Here is a 27,988-nt window from a genome sequence, read left to right on the forward strand (position 1 = left end):
ATCCTAAAGTGTTTGTTTTTTTAAGGTCGAAAGCGACAAGAAAAGGTCGTTTGTGAACCTGAAAAAATTTATAAGCAACTGCTTCCAATATCCGAATTGAAAAAAAGGGATCTGGAAAAACTCTGCAAAAATAATGTCATACCTGCCAGGTTTCATGATGAATTTTTTAAATTAAAATGTAAGTCTTCTCTTCAAGATGAGTTAGCAGAGACTGATGCAGAGGATGACACTGATGATGAAGTCTCCAAAACTTAATAAAAAATATTATGTATTTAGTTTATTATGTATTTACTAGCAAGAATTTAATATTTCCTTTAGTTTTTTTTTTTCATCTAGCTATATAAATTCACTTAAATAAAATTTATTTGATATTTAATATCAGATTGTTGTAAAGTTATTATAATAAACGATTGTTTGTAATTCTTTCCAAATTACTTTAACTGCTACAATTTCCCGCCAAAGTGACGTATGTGTGTGCTTACGTTACATTTTTTATCAAGACTCAAGACTTTAGAACCCGTAAAGTAACTTAAGTATCAATTAACCGCTAAAACTATACAAAAACTTTAAAAAATATTGTTCTTTATTAAACTGTAGACCTCAAAAAACACCCTGGTAAATTTTGTATAATTTAAATAAGCTTAAGCAGGTTAAATTAAAAACGTGGTTTTTCTGCAAAAACGTTTTTGGTGACTTACGTTACTATGCCAAAAGTGTATCGATATGTTATTTTAAATTATAAATAATATTAATAATACATAAATATATAAATAATACCAAAATATAAAATATGTACTAACTCGATATGTTATTGACTTACTAATCGTGGTATTTTCTTTCTATTGACTTCCTCTTTTAGTATGGGTAACCACATCCTACTGCATTCTACCGAAGAATTTGCGACACAATTGGTTTCATTTAGCATAATTAGAGCCGCTTCTGTGATTTTTCTCTTTTTACTATCTATTTCTTTCAGGACTATGACTATATGTACTTGAATCTCTCCACTGAACTCTATGTTCATTATGCCATGCGTGTTGACATATTTGAGATCTATCAAATTCTCTATTTTTAATATAAGACTGATGTTCACTTATTATAAAGTATTAATGATCTTGATGTTTCACCTAAATAAAATTGTTCGCATTTACAAGGTATTTTATAAATACAATTCTTTGTTCTTTCTTGTTCACTGTTAGGTTTAGTTTTAGATAGAATAGATCTCAACGTGTTTGTTGTTTTGAATGTTGTTGAAATGTTGAATTTATTTCCTATTGTTTTAAGTTTCTCGGATAGTACTTTTATATATATTGTATTGATAATTTCCTCGCATTATTTCTTGTGAATGCTATAGGATCCCGTTCTAAGTTGTTCTGTTCCATTCGATCCAATCTTGACAATTCCTTATTTATTAAATTAAAATTTAATAAATAAATTAATTAAACAACATTTTTGTTTAATTCATTAATATTTTTTGTATTTTGACAACGGCATGCGATTTGAACTTCGAAACGTTAATAAAATAATTTATTTAGTAAAATTGTGGCTTATTTCCCATCAAAACTAGTTAATTATAATAACTATCAGATTTGATACACTCAGGAGCATAAAAAAATGAACGCTTTAAAATTAAGAAATTTCGATTCTTTTTTTTTCTCTCTGATTCTGGCCTTGGTTTAGAACTAGAACCTTTAGCCACGTAATTGTATAACTTATCACTAACTCAGGTGTAATGTGTAGTGTGTGTGTTGAGTAAGTGTCTTGTTACTTTGCAAAGTCGACGTCATTGTCTTTGCAATGCAAAGAGACGCTAATTGTATCCGAATGTCTGCGGTCCCTCCGGTGAGTACCGATCCCACAAGGACAGAAACTATTTTCATTTATTAATTTATAATAAATGAAAAAATTCCTGACCCTGGTGATTTTCGAACTCACTACCATTCGGAACTTTCGATCCAAAGGTTAGGCGCTCTTACCACTGAGCCACAGAGGGGGTAAATTTCGATTCTAATTACTTTTATATTTACTGTCTATAACATTCTGGAAAAGTAGCAGGAAAACAAGCTAATCCTTTGGCTTGATTTAGGTTTATTTATCATACATCATTTTTACATTTATTTTGATAGTGAGGTTATATTCAAAGTTATGATCAATTAAAGATCTACATGTCTACATGTTAGCTGTGTTACATGTTAATTACAGGTTAAAGCTATAGAGATTGCTATAATATTGATTTTTCCAGATAATGATTGTATCAAATGGTCCAACGAATAATGTAGACTCTTCGATAGATATTAACTAACAAAAAAATGAAGCATACAAGAGACTCCAGCAGCGCAGGACGAGATTAAATCTATAGAAGATTATAAAAAAATTCGACGAGAAGAAAAAAAAACAGAACGTTTTGAAGAAAAAAGAAAGAGCAATATGAAAACGTTCTACACGAGATTGTTAACCACCATAACATAAAACACTCACGTTCTATACGAGATTGTTAACTACCATAACATAAAATACTCACGGAGATTCTACCAATAGATAAACAGCTGTTGAAATTAATTAAAACCCAGAATAATAGCATGTTAAAGATATGGATGATTCTGTAATTAGTGACAAGGAACAGATCTAAACAGATAAGCGAATCATTTTGAAGAACTACTTAATGGCAGTCATGAAAATGAATTGGAGACTCCCATGATTCAAATAAATGACAATGCTCGGCAGCCACTTCCTACCAAAGAAGAAATTAGAGAAGAAATAATAATGTTTAGTCTGCTAATCACTTTACCCGAATTGAAAGCATTGTGTTCTGAATTTTGTTATTTTCGATTTAAATTATCTAGCCGGAGTCTACATACCTTAATTTATCATAAGAAATTGCTTTCGTCTCCTGTTCTGCATTGACATTGGCGGCTACAAAGTCTTTGTATATTGGTCTCAATTTTTCTCTTACTTTATCCATAATGAGGCCGATATTGGCTTTCGGGTACTAAAACAAAATAAATTGTTTTTTATAGATATATTAGACCAGGATATTTAGCACAAAATAAATCGATTTTTTAATACAGCACCTATAGACGTGCAACTTTTTGCATTGTATTCAGGATGATGCCTGGAAAAAAGTCTACTATTATTCTGGGCAGATTATCGGAGAATAGGCCATTTTTAGAAAAAGTTATTTACCAGCAATTTTGTTGCTGGAATCGAATCTTATGATTGTATATATTAATAATATAGGTATCCAAAGTCCGCAGATAGTGTGCTACTTTTTTTTATAAACAAAATGGAGCCCGAAAATCGTGTTTTTTCGTGCAATTTTTGCTCTATAACTCCAAAGATTTTAACTTTACACCAAAAACACCCAAATAAAAATTCACCGTAATTAAATTCTGCAGAGACGTGTTTTTCCCGATTTACTTCGACGAAAATTTTCCCTGGAAAATGCGGTTTTTTTCAACAAAATCTTTAATTTTCAACTAAAATTTTAGATAAGTAATTGTTTATTAATAATTAAATAACTTGGCAATATAAAAGCTCTTTTTGTATAGATTATAATTCCAGAAGCCGATGGAAATTGAATGAACAGTTTAGCAACAAATAAATTGTTAATTAAAAATTTACGGTCGCTATAATAACCACAATAATTACGTTACATAAGTATAACTATGATTTTTGTATAAAAAGACACTGTACCTATGTAATCTACTTTACAGATTTGAAATTGGACTATTTAAGAGGCCTCAGGAATATTTTAAAATTATAAATAAATAGAATATAAAAACCAATACAGAAGTAAAAACTTCGAGATATATTCTGGTATAAAATCGTTTATTTAAAACTATAAAATGTCATGGATTGCAGAACGTTTTCGTTCTAAATAGAATATCTCGGGAAATATTAAATTAAATTAAATCATGAAAACGTATTGGAAAAAAAAGCGGCAGGAGGCTTCTTTTAAAAGAAAAAACTTTTAATTGTCATGAACGGTTCCTGAGATACAACCGGTCAAAGTTGACCGGCATTTATGGCAAAGAGATAAACAATAGGATCATAATTTTTGAACCATCACCTTTTTGTTTTTGTCCTCTTTCTCCACACCAATTTTCATATCTTTAAAATACTCATAACATATATTATTATAATAAAAACTATCGATATTACTATCGAGTGAAATTGCCAAAAATAGCAAAATTTAAATCAAAAATTAGGTTTTAGAAAATGTAATAAGTTCAAAATCGGTATACGTTAAAATAATGCATTTTCTCGGATTTCCATGGAGCAATTTTCTTCATTCTTTTTTTGTTCCCAAGTAACTCGAGTAGAGCCATACAACTAACTCATTATTAAATGTCAAAGATGCTTTTGTTTTGTTATAATAAATAAATTTATTTATAACAAAATTTTTTAATTTGTTTAAATAAAGATTGTTTAAATAATTATACAGCTTTCAAATGAGAATATTTGTGTTTTAACGTTAAAAGGTATACTTGTAGTAAGTTTATCTAAAAAAAGTCTACAACTGGAAAAAATATGTAGTTTTCTTTTATTATAAATAAATTAATCTATTATAACAAAACAAAAGCAAGTTTGATATTTAATAATGCGTTAGTTAGATGGCTCTACTCGAGTTACTTGTGAACAAAAAAAATAATGAAGAAAATTGCTCCATGGGAAGCCAAGAAAATGCATTTTTTTTTAACGTATACCGATTTTGAACTTATTACATTTTCTAAAGCCTAATTTTTCATTGGAATTTTGCTATTTTTGGCAATTTTCACTCGTAATATCGATAGATTTTATTACAATAATGTATGTTATGAGTATTTTAAAGATATGAAAAATGGTGTGGATAAAGAGGACAAAAATAAAAAGGTGATGGTTCGAAAATTATGATCCTATTGTTTATATCTTTGCCGTAAATGTCGATCAATTTTGACCGGTTGTATCTCAGGAATCACTCATCACAATTAAACGTTTTTTCTTTTAAAAGAAGCGACCTACCGCTTTTTTTCAATACCGTTTTCATGATTTAATTTAATTTAATATTTCCCGAGATATTCTATTTGTTTATAAGCCAACAAATTGTTTATAATTTTAAAATATTTCTGAGGCCGCTTAAATAGTCCAATTTCAATTCTGTAAAGTACATTAGATAGGTACAGTTTCTTTTTATACAAAAATCATAGTTATTCTTATGTATCATAATTATTGTGGTTATTATAGCGACCATAAATTTTTAATTTACAATTCAATTGTTGCTAAACTGTTCATTAAATTTCCATTGTCTTCTGGAATTATAATCTATACTAAAAGAGCTTTTATATTACCAAGTTATTTAATGATTGATAAAAAATTACTTATCTAAAATTTTAGTTGAAAATTAAAGATTTTGTTGGAAAAACCCGCATTTTCCAGGGAAAATTTTCGTCGAAGTAAATGTGGAAAAACATGTCTCTATGCAGAATTTAATTACTTTGAATTTTTATTTGGGTGTTTTTGGTGTAAAGTTAAAATCTTTGGAGTTATAGAGCAAACCTTGAAAAACACGATTTTCGGGCGCCATTTTGTTTATAAAAAAGTAGCACACTATCTACGGACTTTGCATACCTATATTATTAATATAAACAATCATAATATTCGATTCCAGCAATAAAATTTCTGGTAAATAACTTTTCCTTGTATTTTGCTAATTAGCCCAAAGTATACAGAAAATGGATGGAAATGCATAGTTACATTTTAAGGTGCATACAATGAATCCAAAAGTGCATAAACATGTCAAAATAAGTTTATTAAGGGCCAGATTTTGTTAGTCGGGGGTTTTGGGGTCGCTGAGGACGAATACGCCATCAGAACTGATCACCGGTGCACCTGGTGTCCAGGTTCAAGCTCCAGAAGATAACATACCTTCTTAGCAGTAAAACAAGGTCAACTTAGCAGTGACCTTGTCGTATAGAAGGTAGGTATAAATAATAATCGAAAAACCTCATTTTATTCCATTCGGGGTTGTTCGCTGAGATGGCATGATCACAAGATTTTTATCGACAGAAAATTCTCCAGAATGATTCGTCTGACTTAAAACGCTCACTATACTACTCGCGAAGTCGATCGAAGTTCAGCAAGTACGAGAGTGTAGACAGGCATCTTATGCGACTTCGCTGTGCCTCTACCTACTTCCATTCGGTGGCGGTTTTTGCGATCAAGTCAAAAGAACCGAAGTCCTTGCCCGGCGTGAATGTGTTCCTCGCGAAGTAGAACGAGTGTGTAGTGACGGGTACTTCGGACTTCGGTCAACTTTGCCGAAGTAACTTCGCCGAGAGTGTGGGGCTTGCTTTACAGTTCAACAAAGGGACCATCAAATATAATTCAAACAACAATGAAATTCTGAAATTTTTTAAAGTCGTAACCTATAACTCAAATCTAAAGCTGTGAGTGTTGTCTGACTAAAAGAAAATAAAAATCTGAAGAAAAAAAAACGAAATGGTAGAGCAAAGAAATTCAAGAAGTGAAAAGAAAAAATGTTTGGAAAAAATATAACACACAAAAAATACATGAACTATTTTTTGTAACAATTTCTTGATCATCTTTCAAATAAATGCTACAATTTGTAAATATTTGGTCAACTCTTTCGTATCACTGAGGTAGGTAAATACAGGGTAGCGAGAAAGTATGGAAACACGGTGATTTCTCGGAAACCTCTTAAACGATTTTTATAAGTTTTGGTGGGTAAGGGTCTTCTAATGCGGCCGATATCGTAGTGGTAATTACATTGTTGTCAAATCTTTTGTTGTTCTGGGAATCTAATGAACTTTCTTATTTCTAATGGAACACCCTGTATATTTTTTGCGTTTTGAAGTCCTTAAAAATACTGATTATTTTTCATGTTATATTCCCTATACCTAAATGCCATAATTTGGGCCGTAATGTCTGATGCCAATGCCATAATGCCTAAAAAAAATTTAAACAAATTATAAAAATCAATTTTGTCGGCCCACATAGACATTACTTTAGGTTCTTTGTATCATTGGGAACAAAAAAGGTCTTTTGTAATTTTTCTCTAAAGTTAATGGTTTCCGAGTTATAAACAATTTAAAACTGAAAAAAAAAATCAAAAAATGACGATTTTCAAGATTTAAAAACACAAGTAAAAAAAGTAATTTTTAAAATTACGAAGTACCTAAATTCAAGCTCAAATCTTCTATCAGTTCTCTATAAGAATTTTTGGCACGTTTTATTCTAAAACATTGTTTTTTTTTTAATGAGGGGATGGGCGATCGGACTGCTTTAACAACTAAAAAACAGTATTTTAAACTGAAATAAGTCCAAATTACTTACCGATATCTGAGAAAATAAGGCTTGAGTTTGAATTTAGACACTTCGTAATTTCAAAAATAATACTTTTTACTTGTGTTTTTGAACCTAGAAAATCGTCATTTTTCTATTTTTTTCAGTTTTAAATTGTTTATAACTCGGAAACGATTAACTTTAGAGAAAAACTACAAAAGACGTTTTTTGTTCCCAATGATTCAAAGAACCTAAAATAATGTACATTTATGGCCGAATGGCCGAAAACATTGGTTTTTATAATTTGTTTAAATTTTTAAGTAAATGTAGCCATAACTCCGAAATTATGGCATTTAGGTATAGGGAATATAACATGAAAATAATCAATATTTCTTAAGGACGTCTTAAAAACGGAAGATTTGCAACAATGTAATTACTAATTACCACTATAATTTTCGCCGCATTAGAAGATCCTTACCCACCAAAATTTATATAAATCGTTTTAGCGGTTTCCGACACATTATCGTGTTTCCATACTTTCTAGCTACCCTGTATAACTTTATTAATGAAGTGACAATCACTTACTTGACTAGCGTTTAATTCCATAAACCGTAAGCAATATTCGTCAGCATCTACCAAAATAAATTCGAAGTCATTGACTATCAGAGTAGCACCAATAAACATATGTTGAGGTGTGTAACACAATGGTGGTTTACTGTCAAACATCTTTTGGCCTGGCAATTTTACCTTGCATCGTGACAGAAAACAAGATGTTTTAAACCCTGAAACATGTCAAAACAAATTAAAATAGGTCATAAGCTAAGATCGTAATAAAGTTGTAAGTCATGCGGTCTCTTGTAATTAGAAAGAAAGAAAAGAAAGACAATTATAAAAAAACAATTATCAATAGAAATAGGTGAACATGAACTAGGCCCATTGTCCCATCACATCAATTTGGATTTCGCCAGACACACTCGACTATAGAACAAGTACACAGAGTCATTGACGTGATACAAACTATATTGCAGGAAAAGATCTACTGCAATGCTGTATTATTGGACATAATTCAAGCTTTTGACAAAGTTTGGTACCCCGGATTGCTTTATAAACTAAACAAAAAGCTATCTCATACACTCTACACCCTGCTCAAATATTATCTGGAAGAAAGGCACTTTCAAATAAGATATGATTTTATAACAAACATTGATCCTGTAGAAGCTGGTTCATACTTTATACTTTGTTTACTCCTGACTTTTCAACCGATGGCCGTCATTTAACAGCTACATTTGCAGATGATATATACTGCAATTATGGTGAAACACAAAAATCCCGAAATTGCAACTCGTACTTTACAAATAAGACTAAACGATACACATAAATAGGCTAATAGATGGATAATAAAAATAAACGGGGAAAAATCAGCGCACAAAATTTTACATAATATGTGAAAACAAAATTACATTTACGAAATGCCTAAGTGATACACCATCAATACACTATAACAACCACCTAATACGAAAAATAGATAGTGCTAGGTACTTGGGATTACATCTAGACATAAACCTAATTCGGAAAACACATATATGTAAGAAACCTAAACAACTAAGAATTATACTTAAAAAACACTACTGGCTGCTTGGAAGTAACTCACCACTATCATTAAAAAATAAAACTCCTGGTCTCCAGTTCCGCCATAAAGCCTATTTGAACGTACGACGCACAACTCTGGGGTACAGCATCTGACAACAATATAGCGGTCATAGAACGATTCCAGACAAAGACAAGAACTATAGCGACTACCCCTTAGTTTATCTCAAATCACGACATTTACAGTGACTTAAAAATCCTTACATAACAGTTAAACAAGTTATCGCGCAGTGTAGTGACCAATATCTAAAGCGTCTTGAAGTACACCTCAACACTTGCAATCGGTCTCCTTAATATCAATGTTATTTATTTGACGATGAAATATTTTACCAATATAGTTTACCACATTAATTAACTCTCTGCTATATTGTTGACTTGCTATTTCGACTTTAACAAAATAGCATTGGCCCATAAATATAAATACTTAGGCCATGAAATCCAAATTGCCAGGGACAATCAAACTGCCGAATTAGGAATTACAAAGAAGGATCACCTTAGCATGGGCCGCATATGGAGCTTTATCAGACATCTACAAGAGCAACATGCCAAATTATTTGAAAACGCCGAAACATTATCGTTAACCCAGGCAACCGCAACCAAACTTAGAGTGGCCCAAAAAAGAATAGAACGGTCACTACTTGGACAGACTCTCAGAGACAAGGTCAGAAACGAAGAAATCAGAAGGACGGGCGTCACAGATATTATAGAGCGACTAGTATGGCTGAATTGGAATTGGGCGAGCCACGTAGCCAGAATGAAGAACGAGAGGAGGAGCAGACAGAAGAAGTAGAGATAGACCAACCTACACGATGGACAGACGACGTCTAAAGGATTGCTAGGAATTGGTTGCAAGAAGCCCAAGATCGACAAAACTGGAAGAAATTAGGAGAGGCCTATTTTCAACTTTAAATACAGGGCTGAATGATTATACTGTTGACAAAACTGTTAATTTTAATATTAAATCAATTGATTAAAATTTATGAACACACCTGAATTTTTTCTGGCTGTTTCAAATATAGCCATGGTATCGTCAGTTAAGTAATAACTAATAATAAAATTTCTATCGCAATTTTCTGGAATCTTCGATTTCATTCTAGCTGCGAATCTTAATATATGGCTATCCAGTCCATCCCTAAGAAACACTTACAATTAAGAGGCTTCATCAGCGCGTCATCAATATTAATTCGAGAGATAGTAGCCGCACCGTTTTTCGAAAGTTTTGCGAATCTTTGGCAACAGTGCGTCGGCAGTACGTGGCATTACCAAAGACGAAAGCATCTTATTGTGATAATAAAATAATAATATACCCATAGGCGCGCTAAATATTGCCAAATCAGCCAATTTCGATTTCTTGTTATAAATAATCGATTTTAGTAGTTCCAATGTGACACAAAATCCAGGCATGGTGGTACAGACTCTTTTTTGGAATGTTTTATTTAATTATAAAGTAATTTCCACATACTAACATATTTCTTGTAATACGAAACCGCATTACAAAGAATGGGGAAAGAGACAGACAGAGAGAGAGAGAGAAAGAGAGAGATAGAGAGAGAGAGAGAGAGAGATCCTATTAAAAGGAGAGAGTTAGAATATCACGAACACGTAATGAAAAACAAAGTACTGAGGAGAATACTAGGACCTGTGAGGGAAAACGGAATCTTCAGAAGTCGATACAACAACGAACTTTATCAACTTTATAAGGAAGCGCCCCTGTCAGACTTCATTAGAATACAAAGATTGCAATGGGCCGGAAATGTGATAAGAATGGGAGATGATAGGCTACCGCTACCAAAAAAGTACTGAATGCTAGAATGCAGGGAAAGAGACCGGTTGGAAAGCCAAGAAAACGCTGGGAAGACACAGTAAACAGCGACGCACAAGCCCTTTCAGGAGTCCGTGTATGGAGAAGAGCAGCCACAGACAAGCAAGGGTGGAGGCAAAAAATAAAGGAGGCCAAGGCTCAATTTGGGCTGTAGTGCCGTAGAAGAAGAATAATAATGAGAAACGGCACTAAATATAGATTACTGAAGGTAATCCTTCAAGGAAAAGTATTCGGAAAGCGAGGAATTAGAAGAAGAAGACTATCATGGTTAAAGAACCTGAGGAAATGGTTCTTTATAACAACAACTAATCTATTTAATAATAATTAATAAAATAATTATAGCCAGAATGATCGCCAATATTCGAAAAGAATAGGCACCAAAAGAAGAACATATTCCTCAAATTGGGCTCTGTACCGCCATTCTTTACTATATTACGTGTGTGCCAAATAACTCGACAAAATATTCAAAATTAAAACTGCAATCTTGGAACGCGTTTTCCGTCTTGATGACGCGCTGATGTAGCCTCTTAAAGAGAATTTAAATATTAAAAGCGTTAAATAAAAGTTTCTTTATCTTCAAAAAACTTTTGGTGTGTAAAACTAAAAACGTATTTAAAGCCCGCCACTCACGATTAGTGATGTTGATTATAGTTACTTTCGACTATTCGTTATAAATCGTTACTTTTGTATAAAGTAATCATTTACAGTATTCGTTAAACGGGCTCCACACTCTCGGCGAAGTTACTTCGCCAAAGTTGACCGAAGTCCGAAGTGCCTCTCTACACACTCGTTCTACTTCGCGAGGAACACATTCAAGCGGTGTGATACCGACAAAGATCCCTTTGACTCGGACGCGCCAGACCGACAAATTTCGGAAGTAGAACGAAGTTAGGCAAAGTTACACAAGGTGGCCGTCTACACTCTCGTACTTGTTGAACCTCGATCGACTTCGGCGAGAGTGTGGACGGCGTTTTACTTTGATTACTATGATTACTTTTGTATTTGAGTACCTTATTATTATATTACTATTGTATGGGCACATAGATTAATAAATAAAAAAAAATGCAGAAAAATTAAATAGAGCTCAGAGAGGATTTATTGTAAGAATGACGGGAGCATTTGAAACAACTGCAACACAGGCACTCACAGTTTTAACGGAAGTAATGCCAATGCATTTAGAAACACAAAAAAGAGCATGTAATTATTGGCTAAAAAAAGAAAAATATGAAAAAATAATACAAATAATAGGATTAGATATAAGAAATAAAAGAGAATTAAAAGAAATAATAAATAGAAAAAGAGAAAATGAATGGGAAAATTCAACAAAATCTAGACGTTTATACAATTTTATACCAATATTAGAAAACATTCCAAATTATTTTAATCCAAAACAAGGATTAGTACACTTTTTAACAGGACATGGACCGTATCCAACATATTTGGAAAGATTTAACTTAAAAGATGATGCATATTGTGAATGTGGAGAACTAGGTACACCAGAACATATAGTGTTACATTGTGAAAATACTATAGAAAATGAAGAACATAGAGAAATGAGAAGACGATTAGAAAGAATTGAAATAAAAGATATATTACAAAATGAAGAATATTTTGGAATATTAAACAATCTAACAGAAATAATATCTAAAAAACAACAAGAAATCTATAATAATAGAAGAAGACAACAAATAATCCAACCCTGTTGAAGTTGAGTAAGATAAACTTAAAATAAATATGAAAAATAAAATATAAATTCAAAAATAGATATTTACAATTATAATAATAATAATTCAATATAAAATAAATAAATAAAAATAATAATTCAATAAATAATTCATTAAATAAAAAAAAACTACCAACTCTCTTCTGAAAATAGAGGGACTGTCTTTATAACTTAGAAGGGAGTTGATAGTACCAAAAATATTTTAACAAATGTATATTGTTTATTTAAATTTGGTAAATGTATTTGTTAAATGTAATTAATAGATTATGGCAAATTAATTAATAAATTGTAAAAATAGATTAAGTAGTTTAGTAAAAAATGTAAAAATATAAAAAAATATCTGTAGTAATCCCATCAGGAAAAAACGACCTGGATTAGTCACTTAAGGCCAGGTCATATGTATAAACAATAAATAAATAAAAAAATAAAAAAAATAAATAAATAAAAAAATAAAAAAAATAAATAAATAAAAAAATAAAAAAAATAAATAAATAAAAAAAAGAATGTGTGTGTACTTTGTACGCACGTAAGAAGATATTCTTCTATTATATAATAGGTAATTTAAACGAAGTAAATATACTTAAAAGGTTATTTGTACTTATTTTATTTAAAAATCAAACTAACTTTCTTATCTACCACTTTCAAAAAAGAAGAAGAAAAGATCTTCAAAAATTATATAATAATATACTTACAATCATAAAATCTATAAAAAAAATAAAAAAAAATTATAACTTGCTTGGGGCTTGAACCCACTTCACGACGACCGCGCCGTACGAAAGTTGACGCCATTTCAAACTGCACCAAACTCTCGTATACGTCATGTGGGAATATACACAAACTAAACGTTTACACCATAAATTTATATGAATTTAATAAAATTATTAGTTTGATTTTTGGCGAAATAAAATATAACAAAATGTAGAGTAAGAAAACGATATATGAGATGAAGATTTGTAGAAAGTTTGTTCGTAATCAGATTATGTAAATTAAAGCATTGCCTACTAATAGGTAACTACATTATTTTGTTTACATTTTCCAAATAGATAGGTATTGAAACTATTAGGTATTTCCAACTGAAACATTTAGAATTACGTACCTGCGGCTTTTCAAAACTATTTAAAAAGTCACTATAATTATAAATTTACTTTTATTTCTGTCCACACATCAATAAAAACTAATATTATACAATATTTTTGTTTACCGATAACCTCCATATAATTATTGACAGATCATTTCAAAATTTCAACACCCAATCAGAGCCCGTATAACAACTAATACCATACTGTCGGTGTGCGCATGCGCGGATCAATCAAATTTTACCCTCAATCGATTCGCCGCTAAAGAAGAATATCTTCAAAAAATGTATTTGAGTACCTACCGGTAATCATATCGAGAATCGTATTTATCAGTAGGTAGGTATTTTGTATAGGTATTCCAATATGTATAACAACGACCTTCACCGATCTGTTTAAGGGATAAAAATGATTTGATTACTATGATTACTTTTGTTACTTTTGTATTTAAGTACCGGTAAACATATCGAGAATCGTATTTCTCAGTAGGTAGGTATTTTGTATAGGCATTCCGATATAACAAGATCTACTATCTAATCTACATCGGCAAATGGCGTAGATCTAGATAAAAATATAGGGTTCTCGCATTCGATCTTTGTTAATAACATACATTACATATTTTACGTATATACTATTATACCTCCCTCTGTTTCATCTTCTACCTTCTCCTCACTCTCACACCCTTAAAACGCTTCATGCCGATAACGATTTTCGATAACACTCGTAAAATACCGGTCCCGTCCGTTACTCGCTGGGATATGATTGGTAAAAAGTAATCAAGTATACTGGTTGTAGATACAATAGTCGTTACCCGCTCTGATACAATTGGTACGAAGCAATCTGAGTAATCAAAGTAGATACAATAGGGCTTTTCATTCATAGTCATTTGTTTCGAGCTTCTGTCATATGTCGTAAAATTCGTGTATATTAATATTATACACAGATTATACAACATATGACAGGAGATCGAAACAAATGACTGTGAATGAAAAGCCACATAGTCGTTACTCGCTTTGATACGATTGGTACGAAGTAACAAAGAAATTAGAGTAATCAAAGTAAATACAATAGTCGTTTCGAAACGAAGTAATCAGAGTAATCAAAGTAATCAAAGTAACGATTTGCCTCTCTGTATAGTAATCGTTACTTTCGGTATTCGTAAGTAACGAGTACTTTGTAACGAATAGATACTTTTTCAACATCTCTACTCACGATACTGCGGGTATCGCAGATCGTGTATGACCGTTCATCCAACAAAATCGTTACAATTTTACCACATAGAAACTGGTTTCTATACTGCAGTACTGCAGAATTGATATCATCGACAATTTTGTCGAACGACACCGCAGTATCGTGAGTGACCGCCTTTAAGCTTTTTAAAATTTTAAGAGTTGCTTTAATAATATACCTACAAGCAAGTTTTTTCTGTAAAATCTTAGCATATCGTACCATGCACCATAGAATATTCTACATCGTTAAAAACATGTAGGTATTAAAAATATAACTATGAACTTCATATTATGATAGTCCGACGGGATCTGTTTTGAATTGGACATTTTTCATAAGAGTCTATTCTTTTGTTGGAATCCATGAGATACTTCAGGATGTATGTACAGCTGGTTCCAAAAAAAAACTGATACGACTCTTAAAGCGTATTTTGTAGAAAATTGAGCAGTGTATTTTAAAGGATAAATACTTATTATTTACATACTGTCACTGTCACTGCCAAATCTTAAAATTTGTCAGATAAATTATTCTGTACAAGCTCAAAAAATGGCTCCACATGCTGGCAAAGAACTAAAATCAAGAATTGTAACGAAATTAGAAGATGGTTGGTCACTCACTATCTGCCGCGCCGTAGCGAACCATTTTAACGTAAGCAGAACAACCGTTTTTAATATTAATAAAAGATGGAGAGAACAGGAAACTCTCGAAAGAAAGCAAGGTTTGGGAAGAGCTCCCTGAAGAAGACATTTTCATAGTTCCTTTCACGCAGATGGACCGAAGACTACAAGCTGTTATTACTGCTGATGGAGATATTACAAAATATTAATTTTATTTTTACATAGGTACCTAAATTTAGTATAGTTTTGGCCTTTCAGACCCTCGCTTTCTTTAGAGAGTTTCTTGTTCCCTCCTTTTGTTATTAATAGAAAAACTGTGGTTCTGCTTATGTTAAACTGTTTATCTGCCTCTGACAGTGCCCAGTTATCATTTAATTTGGTGACAATTCTTGGTTTAATATACATATTGTTAAGTCGTTTGTTTTATTCTTTAATAATAATAAAAATGATAACAACAACCCTATTTTATGTAAAAACTATCATTTATATAGGTACCCTTTATAAAATGCAGTGATTCAAAATAATATAAAAATTTAGACCTTAATAATTATTACAATTTATGAATTAACATATAATGTAATCAGTTGTTTGTTTGTTTATTTTAACTGACTTTTACAGTCTGTCATAATAAATATAATATAATGTCAGACCAATCAAATACACTGCTCAAAATAATCAAATCTTACTTTAGAGTTGTATCAGTTTTTTTAGGAACAAGCTGTACCATAATGGTCCAAGAGCTGTGAGACATTTTTGAGTAGGTATTTTAGGCAACCTGAAAATTTTACAGGTGACTCTTCCATGATAGCCTAATACAAAAATGCCGGTCTGGCTGGAGGGTAGCGGTCATTTTCCCCAAAAATCCCCCCAAAGTTAAAAAAAAAGCGTACAAATTGTTATTACAAAAAAATATCATTGACGTGACTTTAAGTAAATTTAAATATTCAAATATAAAGGAAATAAACAGGCCAGGCGATTTGAGGGCGATTTTAACTCTGCAAGATACTTGCATGGGCGCCCCAGGATTATTTTCAAGGGGCGCATCTGAACTTTCTGAGCTGATATTTCATCTGAATCTGTACATACTGTTAACGAGTATAAAATATACAACTATACATGCATAGCTATGTACATTCCTTCCCGACAGGGAGGTGCAATTGTTATTTTGACAGGGTATTTTTTAATATTAAAAGTAAATATTCTAAAAAAGACAGGATTTTTTTGGTGAAATCTTCCAACTGCCAGCTGATCAAACAAATTACACGTGCATGTAAATAAAAAGCATTATAGGTAAGCAGCAGTGTGAGAAAGAGCGTTTACCGATAGCTGTTTGCGTTCTCTGTTGTAGCTGAACGAGTCCGTTCGCTCGAGAAAAATAACGTGATCTGGCGATTCTCATGTTGTTGGGCCTCGCAAGGTTAGAGTAATTATTATATATTATAGTTTTTTAAATACCTTTTTATTAATTTTGCAAATATAATAGAAAAAGACAAATTTATTATTATAAATATAGGTAGGTACAGGTAGAAAAGTATAAAACTATAAACTAAATTAATTCTGTGTCCGAATCTTGCATTTCTTCTTCAAACTCCTCATCTGAGCTTAAATATTCATTATCTTCTTCTTCTTCAGGCTCTTCTCGAGACCCAGATTCCTCTTCTACATGATCTGTAAATAGTTGTAATATGTATTTAGAATTAATTAAAAATTAATTAGTGATTAATTAATTGAGTTGCTACGTATTCTCTCTCCTTTTATACGGAGTCGAAGCCTGGACAATCACCGGCGCATCTGAAAAAATCTTGCAATTGTTGAGATGTGGTGTTATAGAGTAATGTAAAAAATATCATGGATATACTCAGCTCGTGATATACTGAGTTTATTTTTTTTATATTTAGATCACACTCCACTACTTTACATTTTTCAACTAGGATAGGCATCGTCTTCCCTGTTCTCTTTTTTCTTGCACTTTTCCTTATATAACCAATCACATCACGTTTTTTATTTCTTAGTATATGACCAAAGTAGCTCATTTTTCTTTCCTTCATAGTGTAGTTCTTTTGCCTTTTTCATCTTTCCTAATGTTTCCGTGTTTGTTACGTTTTGTGTCCATTATATTCGATAACACCACATCTCAACAATGGCAAGATTTTTTCAGATGCGCCCGTGACTTTCCAGGCTTCGACTCCGTATAAAAGGACAGAGTATACGTAGTAACTCAATTAATTAATCATTGATTAATTTTTAATTAATTCTAAATACATCTTACAACTATTTACACATCGTGTAGAAGAGGAATCTGGGTCTCGAGGGGAGTCTGACGAAGAAGAAGAGAATGAATTTTTAAGCTCAGATGAGGAGTTTGAAGAAGAAATACCATATTCGGACACAGAATTAATTTAGTTTATAGTTTTATTAGTTTTATACTTTTCTACCTGTAAGTATATTTATAATAATAAATTTGCCTTTTTCTATTATATGTGCAAAATTAATAAAAAGTTATTTAAAAAACTTTAATATATAATAATTACTCTAACCTTTCGAGGCACAACAACATGGGAATCGCCAGGTCACGTTATTTTTCTCGAGCGAACGGACTCGCTCAGCTACAACAGAGAACGCAAACAGCTATCGGTATACGCTCTTTCTCACACTGCTGCTTACCTATAACGCTTTTCATTTACATACACGTGTAATTTGTTTGATCAGCTGGCAGTTTGGAGATTTCACCAAAAAACCCTGTCTTTTTTAGAATATTTATTTTTAATATTAAGAAATACCCTGTCAAAATAACAATTGCACCTCCCTGTCGGGAAGGAATGTACACAGCTATGCATGTATAGTTGTATATTTTATACTCGTTAACAGTATGTACAGATTCAGATGAAATCTTCTGAAGTTCAGATGCACCCCCTGAAAATAATCCTGGGGCGCCCATGCAAGGATCTTGCAGAGTTAAAATCGCCATCAAATCGCCTGGCTTGTTAATTTCCTTTATATTTGAATATTTAAATTTACTTAAAGTTTCGTCAATGATATTTTTTGTAATAACAATTTGTACCCTTTTTTTAACTTTGGGGGGATTTTTGGGGAAAATAACCGCTACCCTCCAGCCAGACCGGCATTTTTGTATTCGGCTATCATGGAAGAATCACCTGACAATTTTTCAAGTTGCCTAAAATACCTACTGAAAAATGTCTCACAGCTCTTATACTATAACACGATATGCCCAGTCGCAAAGTTTTTGCTTAATTTTTGATTTAAGAAAATCTGAAAAAATCGAAAATTTTTGCTTTTGCCTAACCCTAATCATCTACAGCTATTTCAGCCATCGTCGGATGTAAGCCTCTCTTAGGTGTTTCCATCCATATCTGTTCGCTGTTTTTTGCATCCATTCGTGGCAGGCCATTCGTTTGATGTCATCAATCCATCTTGTGTGAGGACTGTCTCTACTTCTTTTGCTTATCCTTGGTCGCCACTCGAGTATTCGCTTTGTCCAACGGCTGTCTTCCATTCTTCCTATGTGTCCTGCCCAGTTCCATTTTAACATGACAACCTTCTGGATCACATCTGTTATTTTGATCGTCTCCTTATCTCTTCATTGGACTTGCGATCACTGAGTTTAATGTTGAGCATTCTCCGTTCCATAGCTCTCTGAGTCACTTGAAGTTTGTGGACTACACTGTTGTTAAAAGCCCAAGTTTCAGTTCCGTATGCCAGAACTGGCAACACGTACTGATAGAAGGTTTTTGCCTTTAAAGTGTTTGGCAAGTTTGATTCAAATACCTACTGTTTGTAATCGACCAAATGCTGCCCATGCTAAAGAACATCTTCTATTTAAATCTGCCTTTTACCTAACCTTACCTCTCTATATTTTCTACAAATCCACCAAAATCTGCTGATACTAATCTGTATTATAGATTTGATTCTTCTTTTGCCTGTTCTTAAATATTAAAATATATTAATAGAAAACAATTGAATATTCTACTAAAATTTATATAGGTACTTACTACATTTACACAACATTCCAATAACTATACTGTAACAATACCAGAGTTGTTAAAAAAGTACCTGTCATACATAAGGAACTTCTTAAAATCCTTGAAGGGGGCCTTTGGTTCTACAGTTATACAATTTTGAGCTGAATCCTCGTGAGTACCGAAACCGTTCCAAGGGGGAAGTTCTCTTTGTTTTGGGGGAGGAATAATTTTGAATAATTTCTGATTATCGGGTATTTGGATTGGTGTAAATTCGCTTATGCCGTACTTTTCGGCGTAATATGCTCTGGTAAATGAATCACAGTCGGTGATCACTATTTTTCTTCCGTAACAGTTCATAATAGCGCCTAAAAATTAACAAAAAATATGTATTCAATTAAAACATGCCCAAAGATCTGAAAGTTTAACGTGAACTCGTGACGTGTGTGAATACAGTTGAGTCCCCGAATCTTTACCCGTGCGTCATCAATTAAAATTTAAAGCATACGAAATAAGTCGGAAATTTACTAAACGCAATAGTAAGTGACAGAAAGTGGATATTATTCCGATCACAAGTTATAGTATAAAATTTGACGTTATCAAATACACAAAATACACAAAAGTAAACAAACCAAAACTTCAGAAATTGTATTTAAAATATGTGAAAACATCCCCAATCGTCTTTCTTTGTACTTATCTCTTTTCAATGCACTGAGTTTAGATCGTTCATAAAAATAACATGTGTTTTTACTTAATAACAGGCGGCAACTGGTTTGTCATTAGTTTCATGCGTGGAAGAGTTGTGAGGCGGTGGCAGCTGGTTTGTCATTAGTTTCATACGTGGAAGAAATATGTGTTTTATCTCACCAGGTATTAATGACGCACGGGTAAAGACCCGCGGACTCAACTGTATGTATACCTATACGGACTGAACCGAAAGTCACTATCAATACCCATAAAAATCATTATATATTTCCTATACTGTTGTAAGGAGTTAAATCGTGGACTCTCACATACGCCACATGCAAGAAAATTGAGGCTTTCGAAATGTAGCTTTATCAATCCTGAAGATATCTTATACCGAAACTTATCACGTTTCTAATCAATGTGGTTTGCTGAGAATGCAAAAAGAAAAAGAGCTGTTGACCACAATAAAAATAGCAAAAATCGAACACCTCGGCCAAGTCATAAGAAACGGAGAAATATATCTTCTTCTTCTTTAAGTACCTTGCCCAAATTTTAGGCGTGGGTAGCTTCCATGACAATTTGCCGATATCGTTCTCGATTTTGCGTGGCATGTAATAATTGATCCGTTGATTCCATTGACGAAGGTTTCGGAGCCATGAATATTTTTTTTCCTACCAATTCTTCTTTTTCCGTCGATCTTACCATTAAGTAATATCTGCTACCTCTCATTTCATGTCCGAGATTTATTTATCATGTTAACCTTCATGATCCAGGTTTCACATTCATTATAGTAATACAGAATACATATTTTAGGAACTTGATTCGTAGTTGTAAGTTCAGCTGAGGGTTGCTCAGAATAGATTTAAGCTTCATAAATGCTCCTCTTGCAATTTCTATACGGGTTTTAATTTCTTCACCCCGATTTAGTGTCTCGTTTATCTAACATCCTAGGTATTTGAAATGGTTAAGTTTTGTTATCGGTTCATTACTGATATTTAGTTGCATAGGGCCGACGTCTTGTTTGCTAACCACAAGTAACTTTGTCTTTGTTGTATTTATGCTAAGTCCGTTATCGGAGCATTTTCTAGTCACTCGATCTATAAGGAATTGAAGATCATCGATACTTTCAGCCGTTATCGCGGTGTCGTCTGCATATCTGATGTTGTTAATAGGTTCTCCCTCGATTCGAACTCCACATTGTCCTTTCCAGGGCTTCGTTAAAAATTATTTCTGTGTGTACGTTAAACAAAGTTGGGGATAACACAAAACCCTGTCTAACACCTCTATGAATGCGAATGTTGTCTGTTTCTTTGCCGTTTACCAGAACAGAAGCTTTTTGACCCCAATATAGATGTTGTAAAAGTCTCAAACGTTTATCATCTACTCCAATCATTTCTAGATATTCAAACAGCCTCACATGTTGAACCCTATCAAACGCCTTCTCAAAATCTATAAAGCAGACGTAAATTGGTTTCTGTACTTCCCATGATCGTTGGAGTAATGTTAGCATTGAGAACAAAGCTTCCCTTGTTCCTAATCCTTCTCTGAAACGGAATTGTTTTTCAATCTTGAAAGCAGTCCATATCTTTCGCAATTTTTTATTGCGAAAGATATGGACTGCTGCAACTAATCCAGGGAAAAGTAGAGAAAAAACGTGGACCAGGAAGGCGAAGGATTTCCTGGCTGAAAAATCTACGTACGTGGTTCAACACAACAACCACAAATCTTTTCGGAGCAGCAGGGTGCAAAGTACAGATTACCATAATGGTCATCAACATTCGAAACGGATAGGCACTACAGGAAGAAGAAGGACCAAAAGTATGAAAATGCCTAATTGTGTTAATAATGTTCTGAACTCATTTTTGTGGCATTTTAATACTTACTTACTTTCCGTGTCCGGAACACCAACCACTTTAAATTCTGTATTTCTACCCTAACAACACACAACATTCCAGGAATGTACTACCAAAGTTCTATCAATATTTGAATGTCCTGGACATTTAGGGAACATTCGGTGAACATCTGTTTAAATTATTCCTGGAATGTTACCATAAGACATTCTGTGAACATACTACCAATGTTCCTATATTTTAAGTTGCGAAATAATACATACGTGTAAGAGATACAACATTACTTATAACATACCAGACAAACTAAGTGACATTTTAGGCCTACAGTGCAATAATATGTCAAATTTAAAGAGTTTCCCAAGATTATAAACATACAAATGTAATAAAAATTATTGTTCGCGAATATTCAATTTGGAATGCGATTTTGTTAATAAAAAAAATACTTATAACTTATGCAAAACCCAAGAGAGGCATTTATATTTATTTCTTTTGCGTTCATTTTCAAATTCGCCGTGCATGCATATATTTTTGTGCATGGCGCTTGAGAGGGCATCACGTGACTAAAAACGACCAACCAACGACCTCGCTTCGGCCATCTTGGCATCTTCATCTTGGCGACCTTGCCTTGCCGTGGATTGTTTTTAGTTGTTTGTATTATTTGTGCTTTTTAAGAATATTTTTTTAATTCGGATACTTTTATAATAGCTTTAATAGTATTATTAACATAGTGCATAAAATGGTGTCCTGTTTTTAACGCAGTTGGAGTAGCAGAAACAAATGTAGATAAAAAAATCTGCAGGAATAACGTTTCAATTATGACAGAAGCTCAAAACAAATGACTGTGAATGAAAAGCCCTATTAAAAGGTTAGTATGCAAATATGTAAACGAAAGCATGCCCTGTATTTCAGAAAATAAATTAATACTATTAATACCCTAATAATACTATTCATAAAAAATCTTTTAAGTAACGTAGATATAACAAAGTGAATAAAAGGCATAAATCAGAAGAATTATTATTTTATTTTATAAGTTAATAATTGGTCATATCCATTTATTATTTTAATAATAATTGTGAATAAGCCACAAACTTCGCTTATTCCTAACTAAAATAGTAAATAGAGATAGGTAATAACAAAAGGATTTGTAAAACTAAAATAATTCTTTTTGCGTTTTTGCTAGTGTATGCGTCTATAAATAGGATGGTAGACCACACACTATAATATGCAGTACCAACTAATGAATACACAGAATATTATAGTCGATTTGCTAAACTCAGTCTCAGTACTAATTACTGTAATTTTGGCAAAATTGGCCAAAAACAAAAAAAAATACCTACTAAAATCACTAGCCAGTTGTGTCTGAGTTTGGGGAACCGACTATACTAATAAACAAAAGCTGTTTTATAATAATTTTGTGAGTTCATTAATCATATTTTTTATTTAAAACTAAAATTTGTTAATAATGCTTAGTAATGCATATATTTTGTATTTTTAGCTTTCCAGAAGATCCTGCGAAGAAGACATGAAGTATAGATCAGATTTGTTAATAGAGGAGTATGTTCAAAACACTTTTTAGAAAAAGATATTGACAGAACTTCACTTTCATCTGTTCGTTTGAGAGACTGTGCTGTTCCAATAGCTTATGTCACACAGGTATATGCATAACCTAATTAATAATACAGTCCGTACAATATAGATACTGTTGTAATTCATTATCTACATCGGAGATCTAAGTTGACATTGTTGCCCAACTACAAAAAATTTTTGAATTCATTTTAAGTCAAATATATCACATAATTATTGCGAAGTAGATTATACAACAAAACAGATTAATATTCAATGTAAATAAATAAAAACATCAGAAATCGAAAACAAGAATTAAGGTATAATCTTATGTTACAGTTATTAAGGTACCAAGGGTATTATAGGGATATACGTTGACCGAAAGCGTTATTATAATACCTGTGGTGCCTTCAACGTTTAATGCCCGACTAAATTATTCTTTATATGCGAAAAATTTGAATGAATTTTGAATTGATTAGTTTTTAAATAAGTACATTTACCAGTAACAGTAGTAACGTAATTGTGGTAACCATGGTTTTACTTAGGTTGATATTTGTCAACTTGACAGTATCTAAGTCGTTATTTAAATTTAATGCCCAAGGGCGTTATATCGTACTTAACAGACTTCGAAATGTCATTATTTGTCAAATAATGTACCAGTAGGACATTAAAGTAAATAATAAAAACAATAAATATAATGAATACTAAATACTTATTTGTTTGTGAAAAATCTATTTCTTTGTGGCTTTTTTGTAATTAATTATTCTAATGGGGAAATAAGCCACAATTTACTTGAAAAAATAATTTTATTAAGGTTTCTACTTCCACATCGGATGTCGTTGTCAAAATACAAAATGTTCGTTATTATTATTTTATTTATTAAATATTATTTATTATTTATGCATATTATTACCTGTAAATAATATTTCTTCTGATTGTTAATTGTAAAGGATAGAAAAATTACCTTTTATTTTATTTTCTTTTAGAATCAGCTGAGAGAAGTGGTCTACAAAAAACCAGAAAGGAAACGGAATATGTGGCTACGAAAAGCAAAAGAAAGGTTTACAAAGCAAATGTGACACATTTTTTTATAATATTTAGGAATGTCAGCAAATTACATTAAAAAATGTATGTAAAGATTTTTTGCAATAAAAATGTTTATATTTATCAAGGATGTATTATTTGGTATGGCCATATATCGTCAGTGATGTGACAGTACCTCCTATCTGTTTTTTTCAAGAGATTTGTAAGATAGACTAAAAACTTGTTTCGGCCACCTCCTGTTTTCATATATTTTTTGACTTGTTTTGCAGTAAATTCAACTATCTATTTACTACAAAAAAAGTCAGAATACGTACGAAACCAGAAAGTGACCTTAAAAAATGTTTTTCGTCTCCTGCAAACCTCATGAAAAAACATATAGGAGGTATTGTCACATTACTGACGATATATTTCAGTGAATGTCTAAAAAATATACTGTGAATGTTCAAAGAACGTTCGTAGACATTCATGGAATTTTCTAACAAGACATTCAGTCTAAAAATATACTGTGAATGTCCAAAGAACATTCATGGAATGTTCCAACAAGACATTCAGTCTAAAAAATAGACTGTGAATGTCCAAAGAACATTCGTAGACATTCATGGAATGTTCCAACAGAACATTCTAAGAATATTTAAAATGCTGACACAGCACTTTCCTGGTACTTTCCAGGGACATTCGTGTGCATTTGGGGACATTCCAGGAATGTTTTCAATGTCCTGTGTGTACATTCTAGGAACATTCATGGAATGTTTTGTGTTATTAGGGTAATGGTTGGCCACATAGCTGGCCCTGTCATTTGGTATAATTAGGTCTTCTTCTGTGCAGGTCTCTCTCATCTCTGTGCATGATAGTAGATGCCGGCTGGTCTGAACCGCACCACAGTCGCAGGTATCGTCCTCCTGGTATCCCCATTTTTTCAGGTTACTAGCACAACGTGAAACGCCGGTTCTTAGTCTGTTTAGCGCTTTCCAAGTCGGATACGGTAAATTGTGTCCAGCAGCCATTTCCTCTGATGGAGTAAAATGTGTCGCCGTAGCTGACGCTTGCCATAGGTGTATTCGGCGCGTCTCTGGCTCTTCGGGGATGGATCTTGATGTTTTCAGGAAGCTTTTCCGAGATCTTAGTCTGCTTGGCTGAGTTTGGTGGTCATATAAGGGGTGTCTTTGGTCCATCTCCTGCTTTTTACGTTCTACCTCTGACGTGACCTTCCTCCTGATAGGTGGTGGAGCAATCCCAGCTATGGGGTATACCTCTTCGATAGGTGTCGGTTTCAGGCAACCCGATATTATACGAATCATTTAGAGCCACGTCGACGTTCTTTGCTGAGCAGAGTTTGCCCATACTGGTGCTCCAAACTCCGCGGCCGAAAAACATAATGCTAAGGCAGCAGTGCGGAGAGTGTGTGGTTGTGCTCCCTATTTTGTATTAGTTAGCTTGCGGATGATATTATTTCTGGCACTTACTTTCTTCTTGACATCTTGACAGTGGTATCGGTAAGACAGAGTTCTATATAGAAGAACGCCAAGGTATTTTAGCGTCTCGTTGTGTTCCAGCATCTGACCACGCCATTCCACCTCCAGCAGCCTTCGGGCATGCTTGTTTCTAAGGTGGAAAGCACATACTTGGGTTTTTGTGGGATTGGGTTTCAGATAGTTTTTATCGTAGTATAGAGCTAAGTATCCCAGGGCATCTGTCAGTTTCACTTCGACTTCACTGAAGGTTCTTCCCTGAGCTGCCACTGCTGTATCATCAGCGTAAATAAATTGCCTTGTTTGTTGGTGTGTGGGTTGGTCGTTGTATAGAATCGGCGCGAGGACACTTCCCTGTGGTAGCCCATTTTTTTGGTCCCTCCACCGACTGTTCTTGGACTGGAACGTTACGTAGAAGCGTCTATTCTGGAGGAGACATTCCACTAACCTTGTTGAGTACGAATCTACTCTTTTTGTTGGGAATAAGCCACATTTTATTTTAAAATTAAGTTTATTTGACGTTTTGATTTCCACTTCGGAAATCGTTCCGAAGCGGATTCATTCAGTGGACCATTCAATATATAGTGAACACATGCGTCAAATTTTGAAGAATGACAAAAGGAGGGAGGAAGAAAAATCACAATCTTACGATATGTCTATGTCTGTGAAGGCCTAGATAGCAAAATACAGAACGAAAGACCAAAAGGTAGGGCATGAAAAGGTGGGAGAATGGAAAAATTTGTTAGACATGAAAACCTGGAGGAGATCGAGGCCAATAAAGTTAAAAGCATAATTTGGAAGAAGCCTAGCTCGATTTAAGTTGTAGTGTCATTGAAGAGATAAATATCTGGTTACAATAAACTTACCAATACTAAGATCTTTTTCGCAGTAATAGTCTATAGTCTCTTTGCCACAGTCAAGAGGATCCATAATATATCTTCGATTACCAAGTGCAGAACCCAAGACATTAAGTACAGTGTAGTTTGAATCGTGACCAGGAGCGGCTAGATCTTTATAAAGTTTAGGCAGTTTTCCTCGTCGCAAAAACATAAATGCTGGTTCGCCTCCAGCTTCCGACTGTAGTTCTTTTATTTCGATCGTATCATCTGCCAGATAGTATCGGATTTCTAAATGGTGAATGTAGCCGTATAATGTCTTTTGATCATCCCAGTATCCGGTAAAATGCAGGACCTGTTGAGGAGGAAAATTTAGAAATTTATGGTACGATGCCGACATACTGCAATGGATAGAGAAAAATGGTCAAACGTGATCGTGAACATCCATTAGCGGATTGCGTAATAAGAAGAAGAATAAGACGGTAACTGCAGACGGCAGTTACAGTTGTCACCATGACAGAGCTCATTACTTTGCACTGTTATGAAGGAATTGAAGAAAAGTATATTAAAGCGTGTAAATAAATTTAATTTCCTTAGCTAAGCGCTTTCGACAAAATTGTCATCTTCAGAGAGTAAACTGCCAGACCTCACTCGAAATGGTTGGGTGATACCTACCCATTACCATTCAAAAAACTTTTTGTAACGTTTAAGTGGTTGTTTTCTTAATGTTTTACAATTATTAGTTATTAATCAGTTAATTAATTTCTTCATCATCCAGAGTTTTCATTTTCCACCACAGCAGAGAAAATTTCTTAATATGATGCACACGTACACAACTCCAAAATAGTGGTACTTTTTTTATACTTTGACCATTAGCTCTGAAGATGACAATTTTGTCGAAAGCGAAATTAAATTTATTTACACACTTTAATATAGGTACTTTTCTTCACTTCCTTCATTCATTCAAGTGTGTACAAAACTTATCAGTCTTTCAACTTTTTGCACTATTAATTTGTATAATTGTTAGCAACTGACGTTCTGCCGGACAGCAGTTGCAGTCAGATATCGGAATCAGTCTCATACAAATTAATATTGCAAAGTAGTGACGTCTGTCACGGTGACAACTGCAACTGATGTCTGCAGTTGCCGTCTGACGTCTGCAGTTGTTGTCG

At 33.1% G+C, this 27,988-nt stretch overlaps 1 protein-coding gene and 1 long non-coding RNA gene across 3 annotated transcripts in view; one reads left to right on the forward strand and one right to left on the reverse strand.

The window, feature by feature from the left end:
- Positions 1-27,988, reverse strand: part of LOC114349352 (EF-hand domain-containing family member C2-like) — a 187,007-nt gene that overhangs the window by 14,655 nt on the left and 144,364 nt on the right. For both annotated transcript variants that reach the window (XM_028299698.2, XM_028299697.1), the window contains exons 5-9: positions 26,847-27,171; positions 19,462-19,735; positions 9,918-10,060; positions 7,867-8,063; positions 2,859-2,989 (exon numbers count right to left, since the gene is read on the reverse strand). In XM_028299698.2, the coding sequence (XP_028155499.1) occupies positions 2,859-2,989; positions 7,867-8,063; positions 9,918-10,060; positions 19,462-19,735; positions 26,847-27,171 (1,070 nt within the window). The remainder of the gene's footprint in view (positions 1-2,858; positions 2,990-7,866; positions 8,064-9,917; positions 10,061-19,461; positions 19,736-26,846; positions 27,172-27,988) is intronic.
- LOC126882973 (uncharacterized) lies at positions 22,271-24,634 on the forward strand. The gene is made up of 3 exons (XR_007697439.1): positions 22,271-22,769; positions 23,400-23,557; positions 24,454-24,634. It is a non-coding gene; the product is annotated as an uncharacterized LOC126882973 (long non-coding RNA).

This window comes from Diabrotica virgifera, chromosome 4 (assembly GCF_917563875.1).
Source record: "Diabrotica virgifera virgifera chromosome 4, PGI_DIABVI_V3a".
Taxonomy (NCBI): Eukaryota; Metazoa; Arthropoda; class Insecta; order Coleoptera; family Chrysomelidae; genus Diabrotica; species Diabrotica virgifera.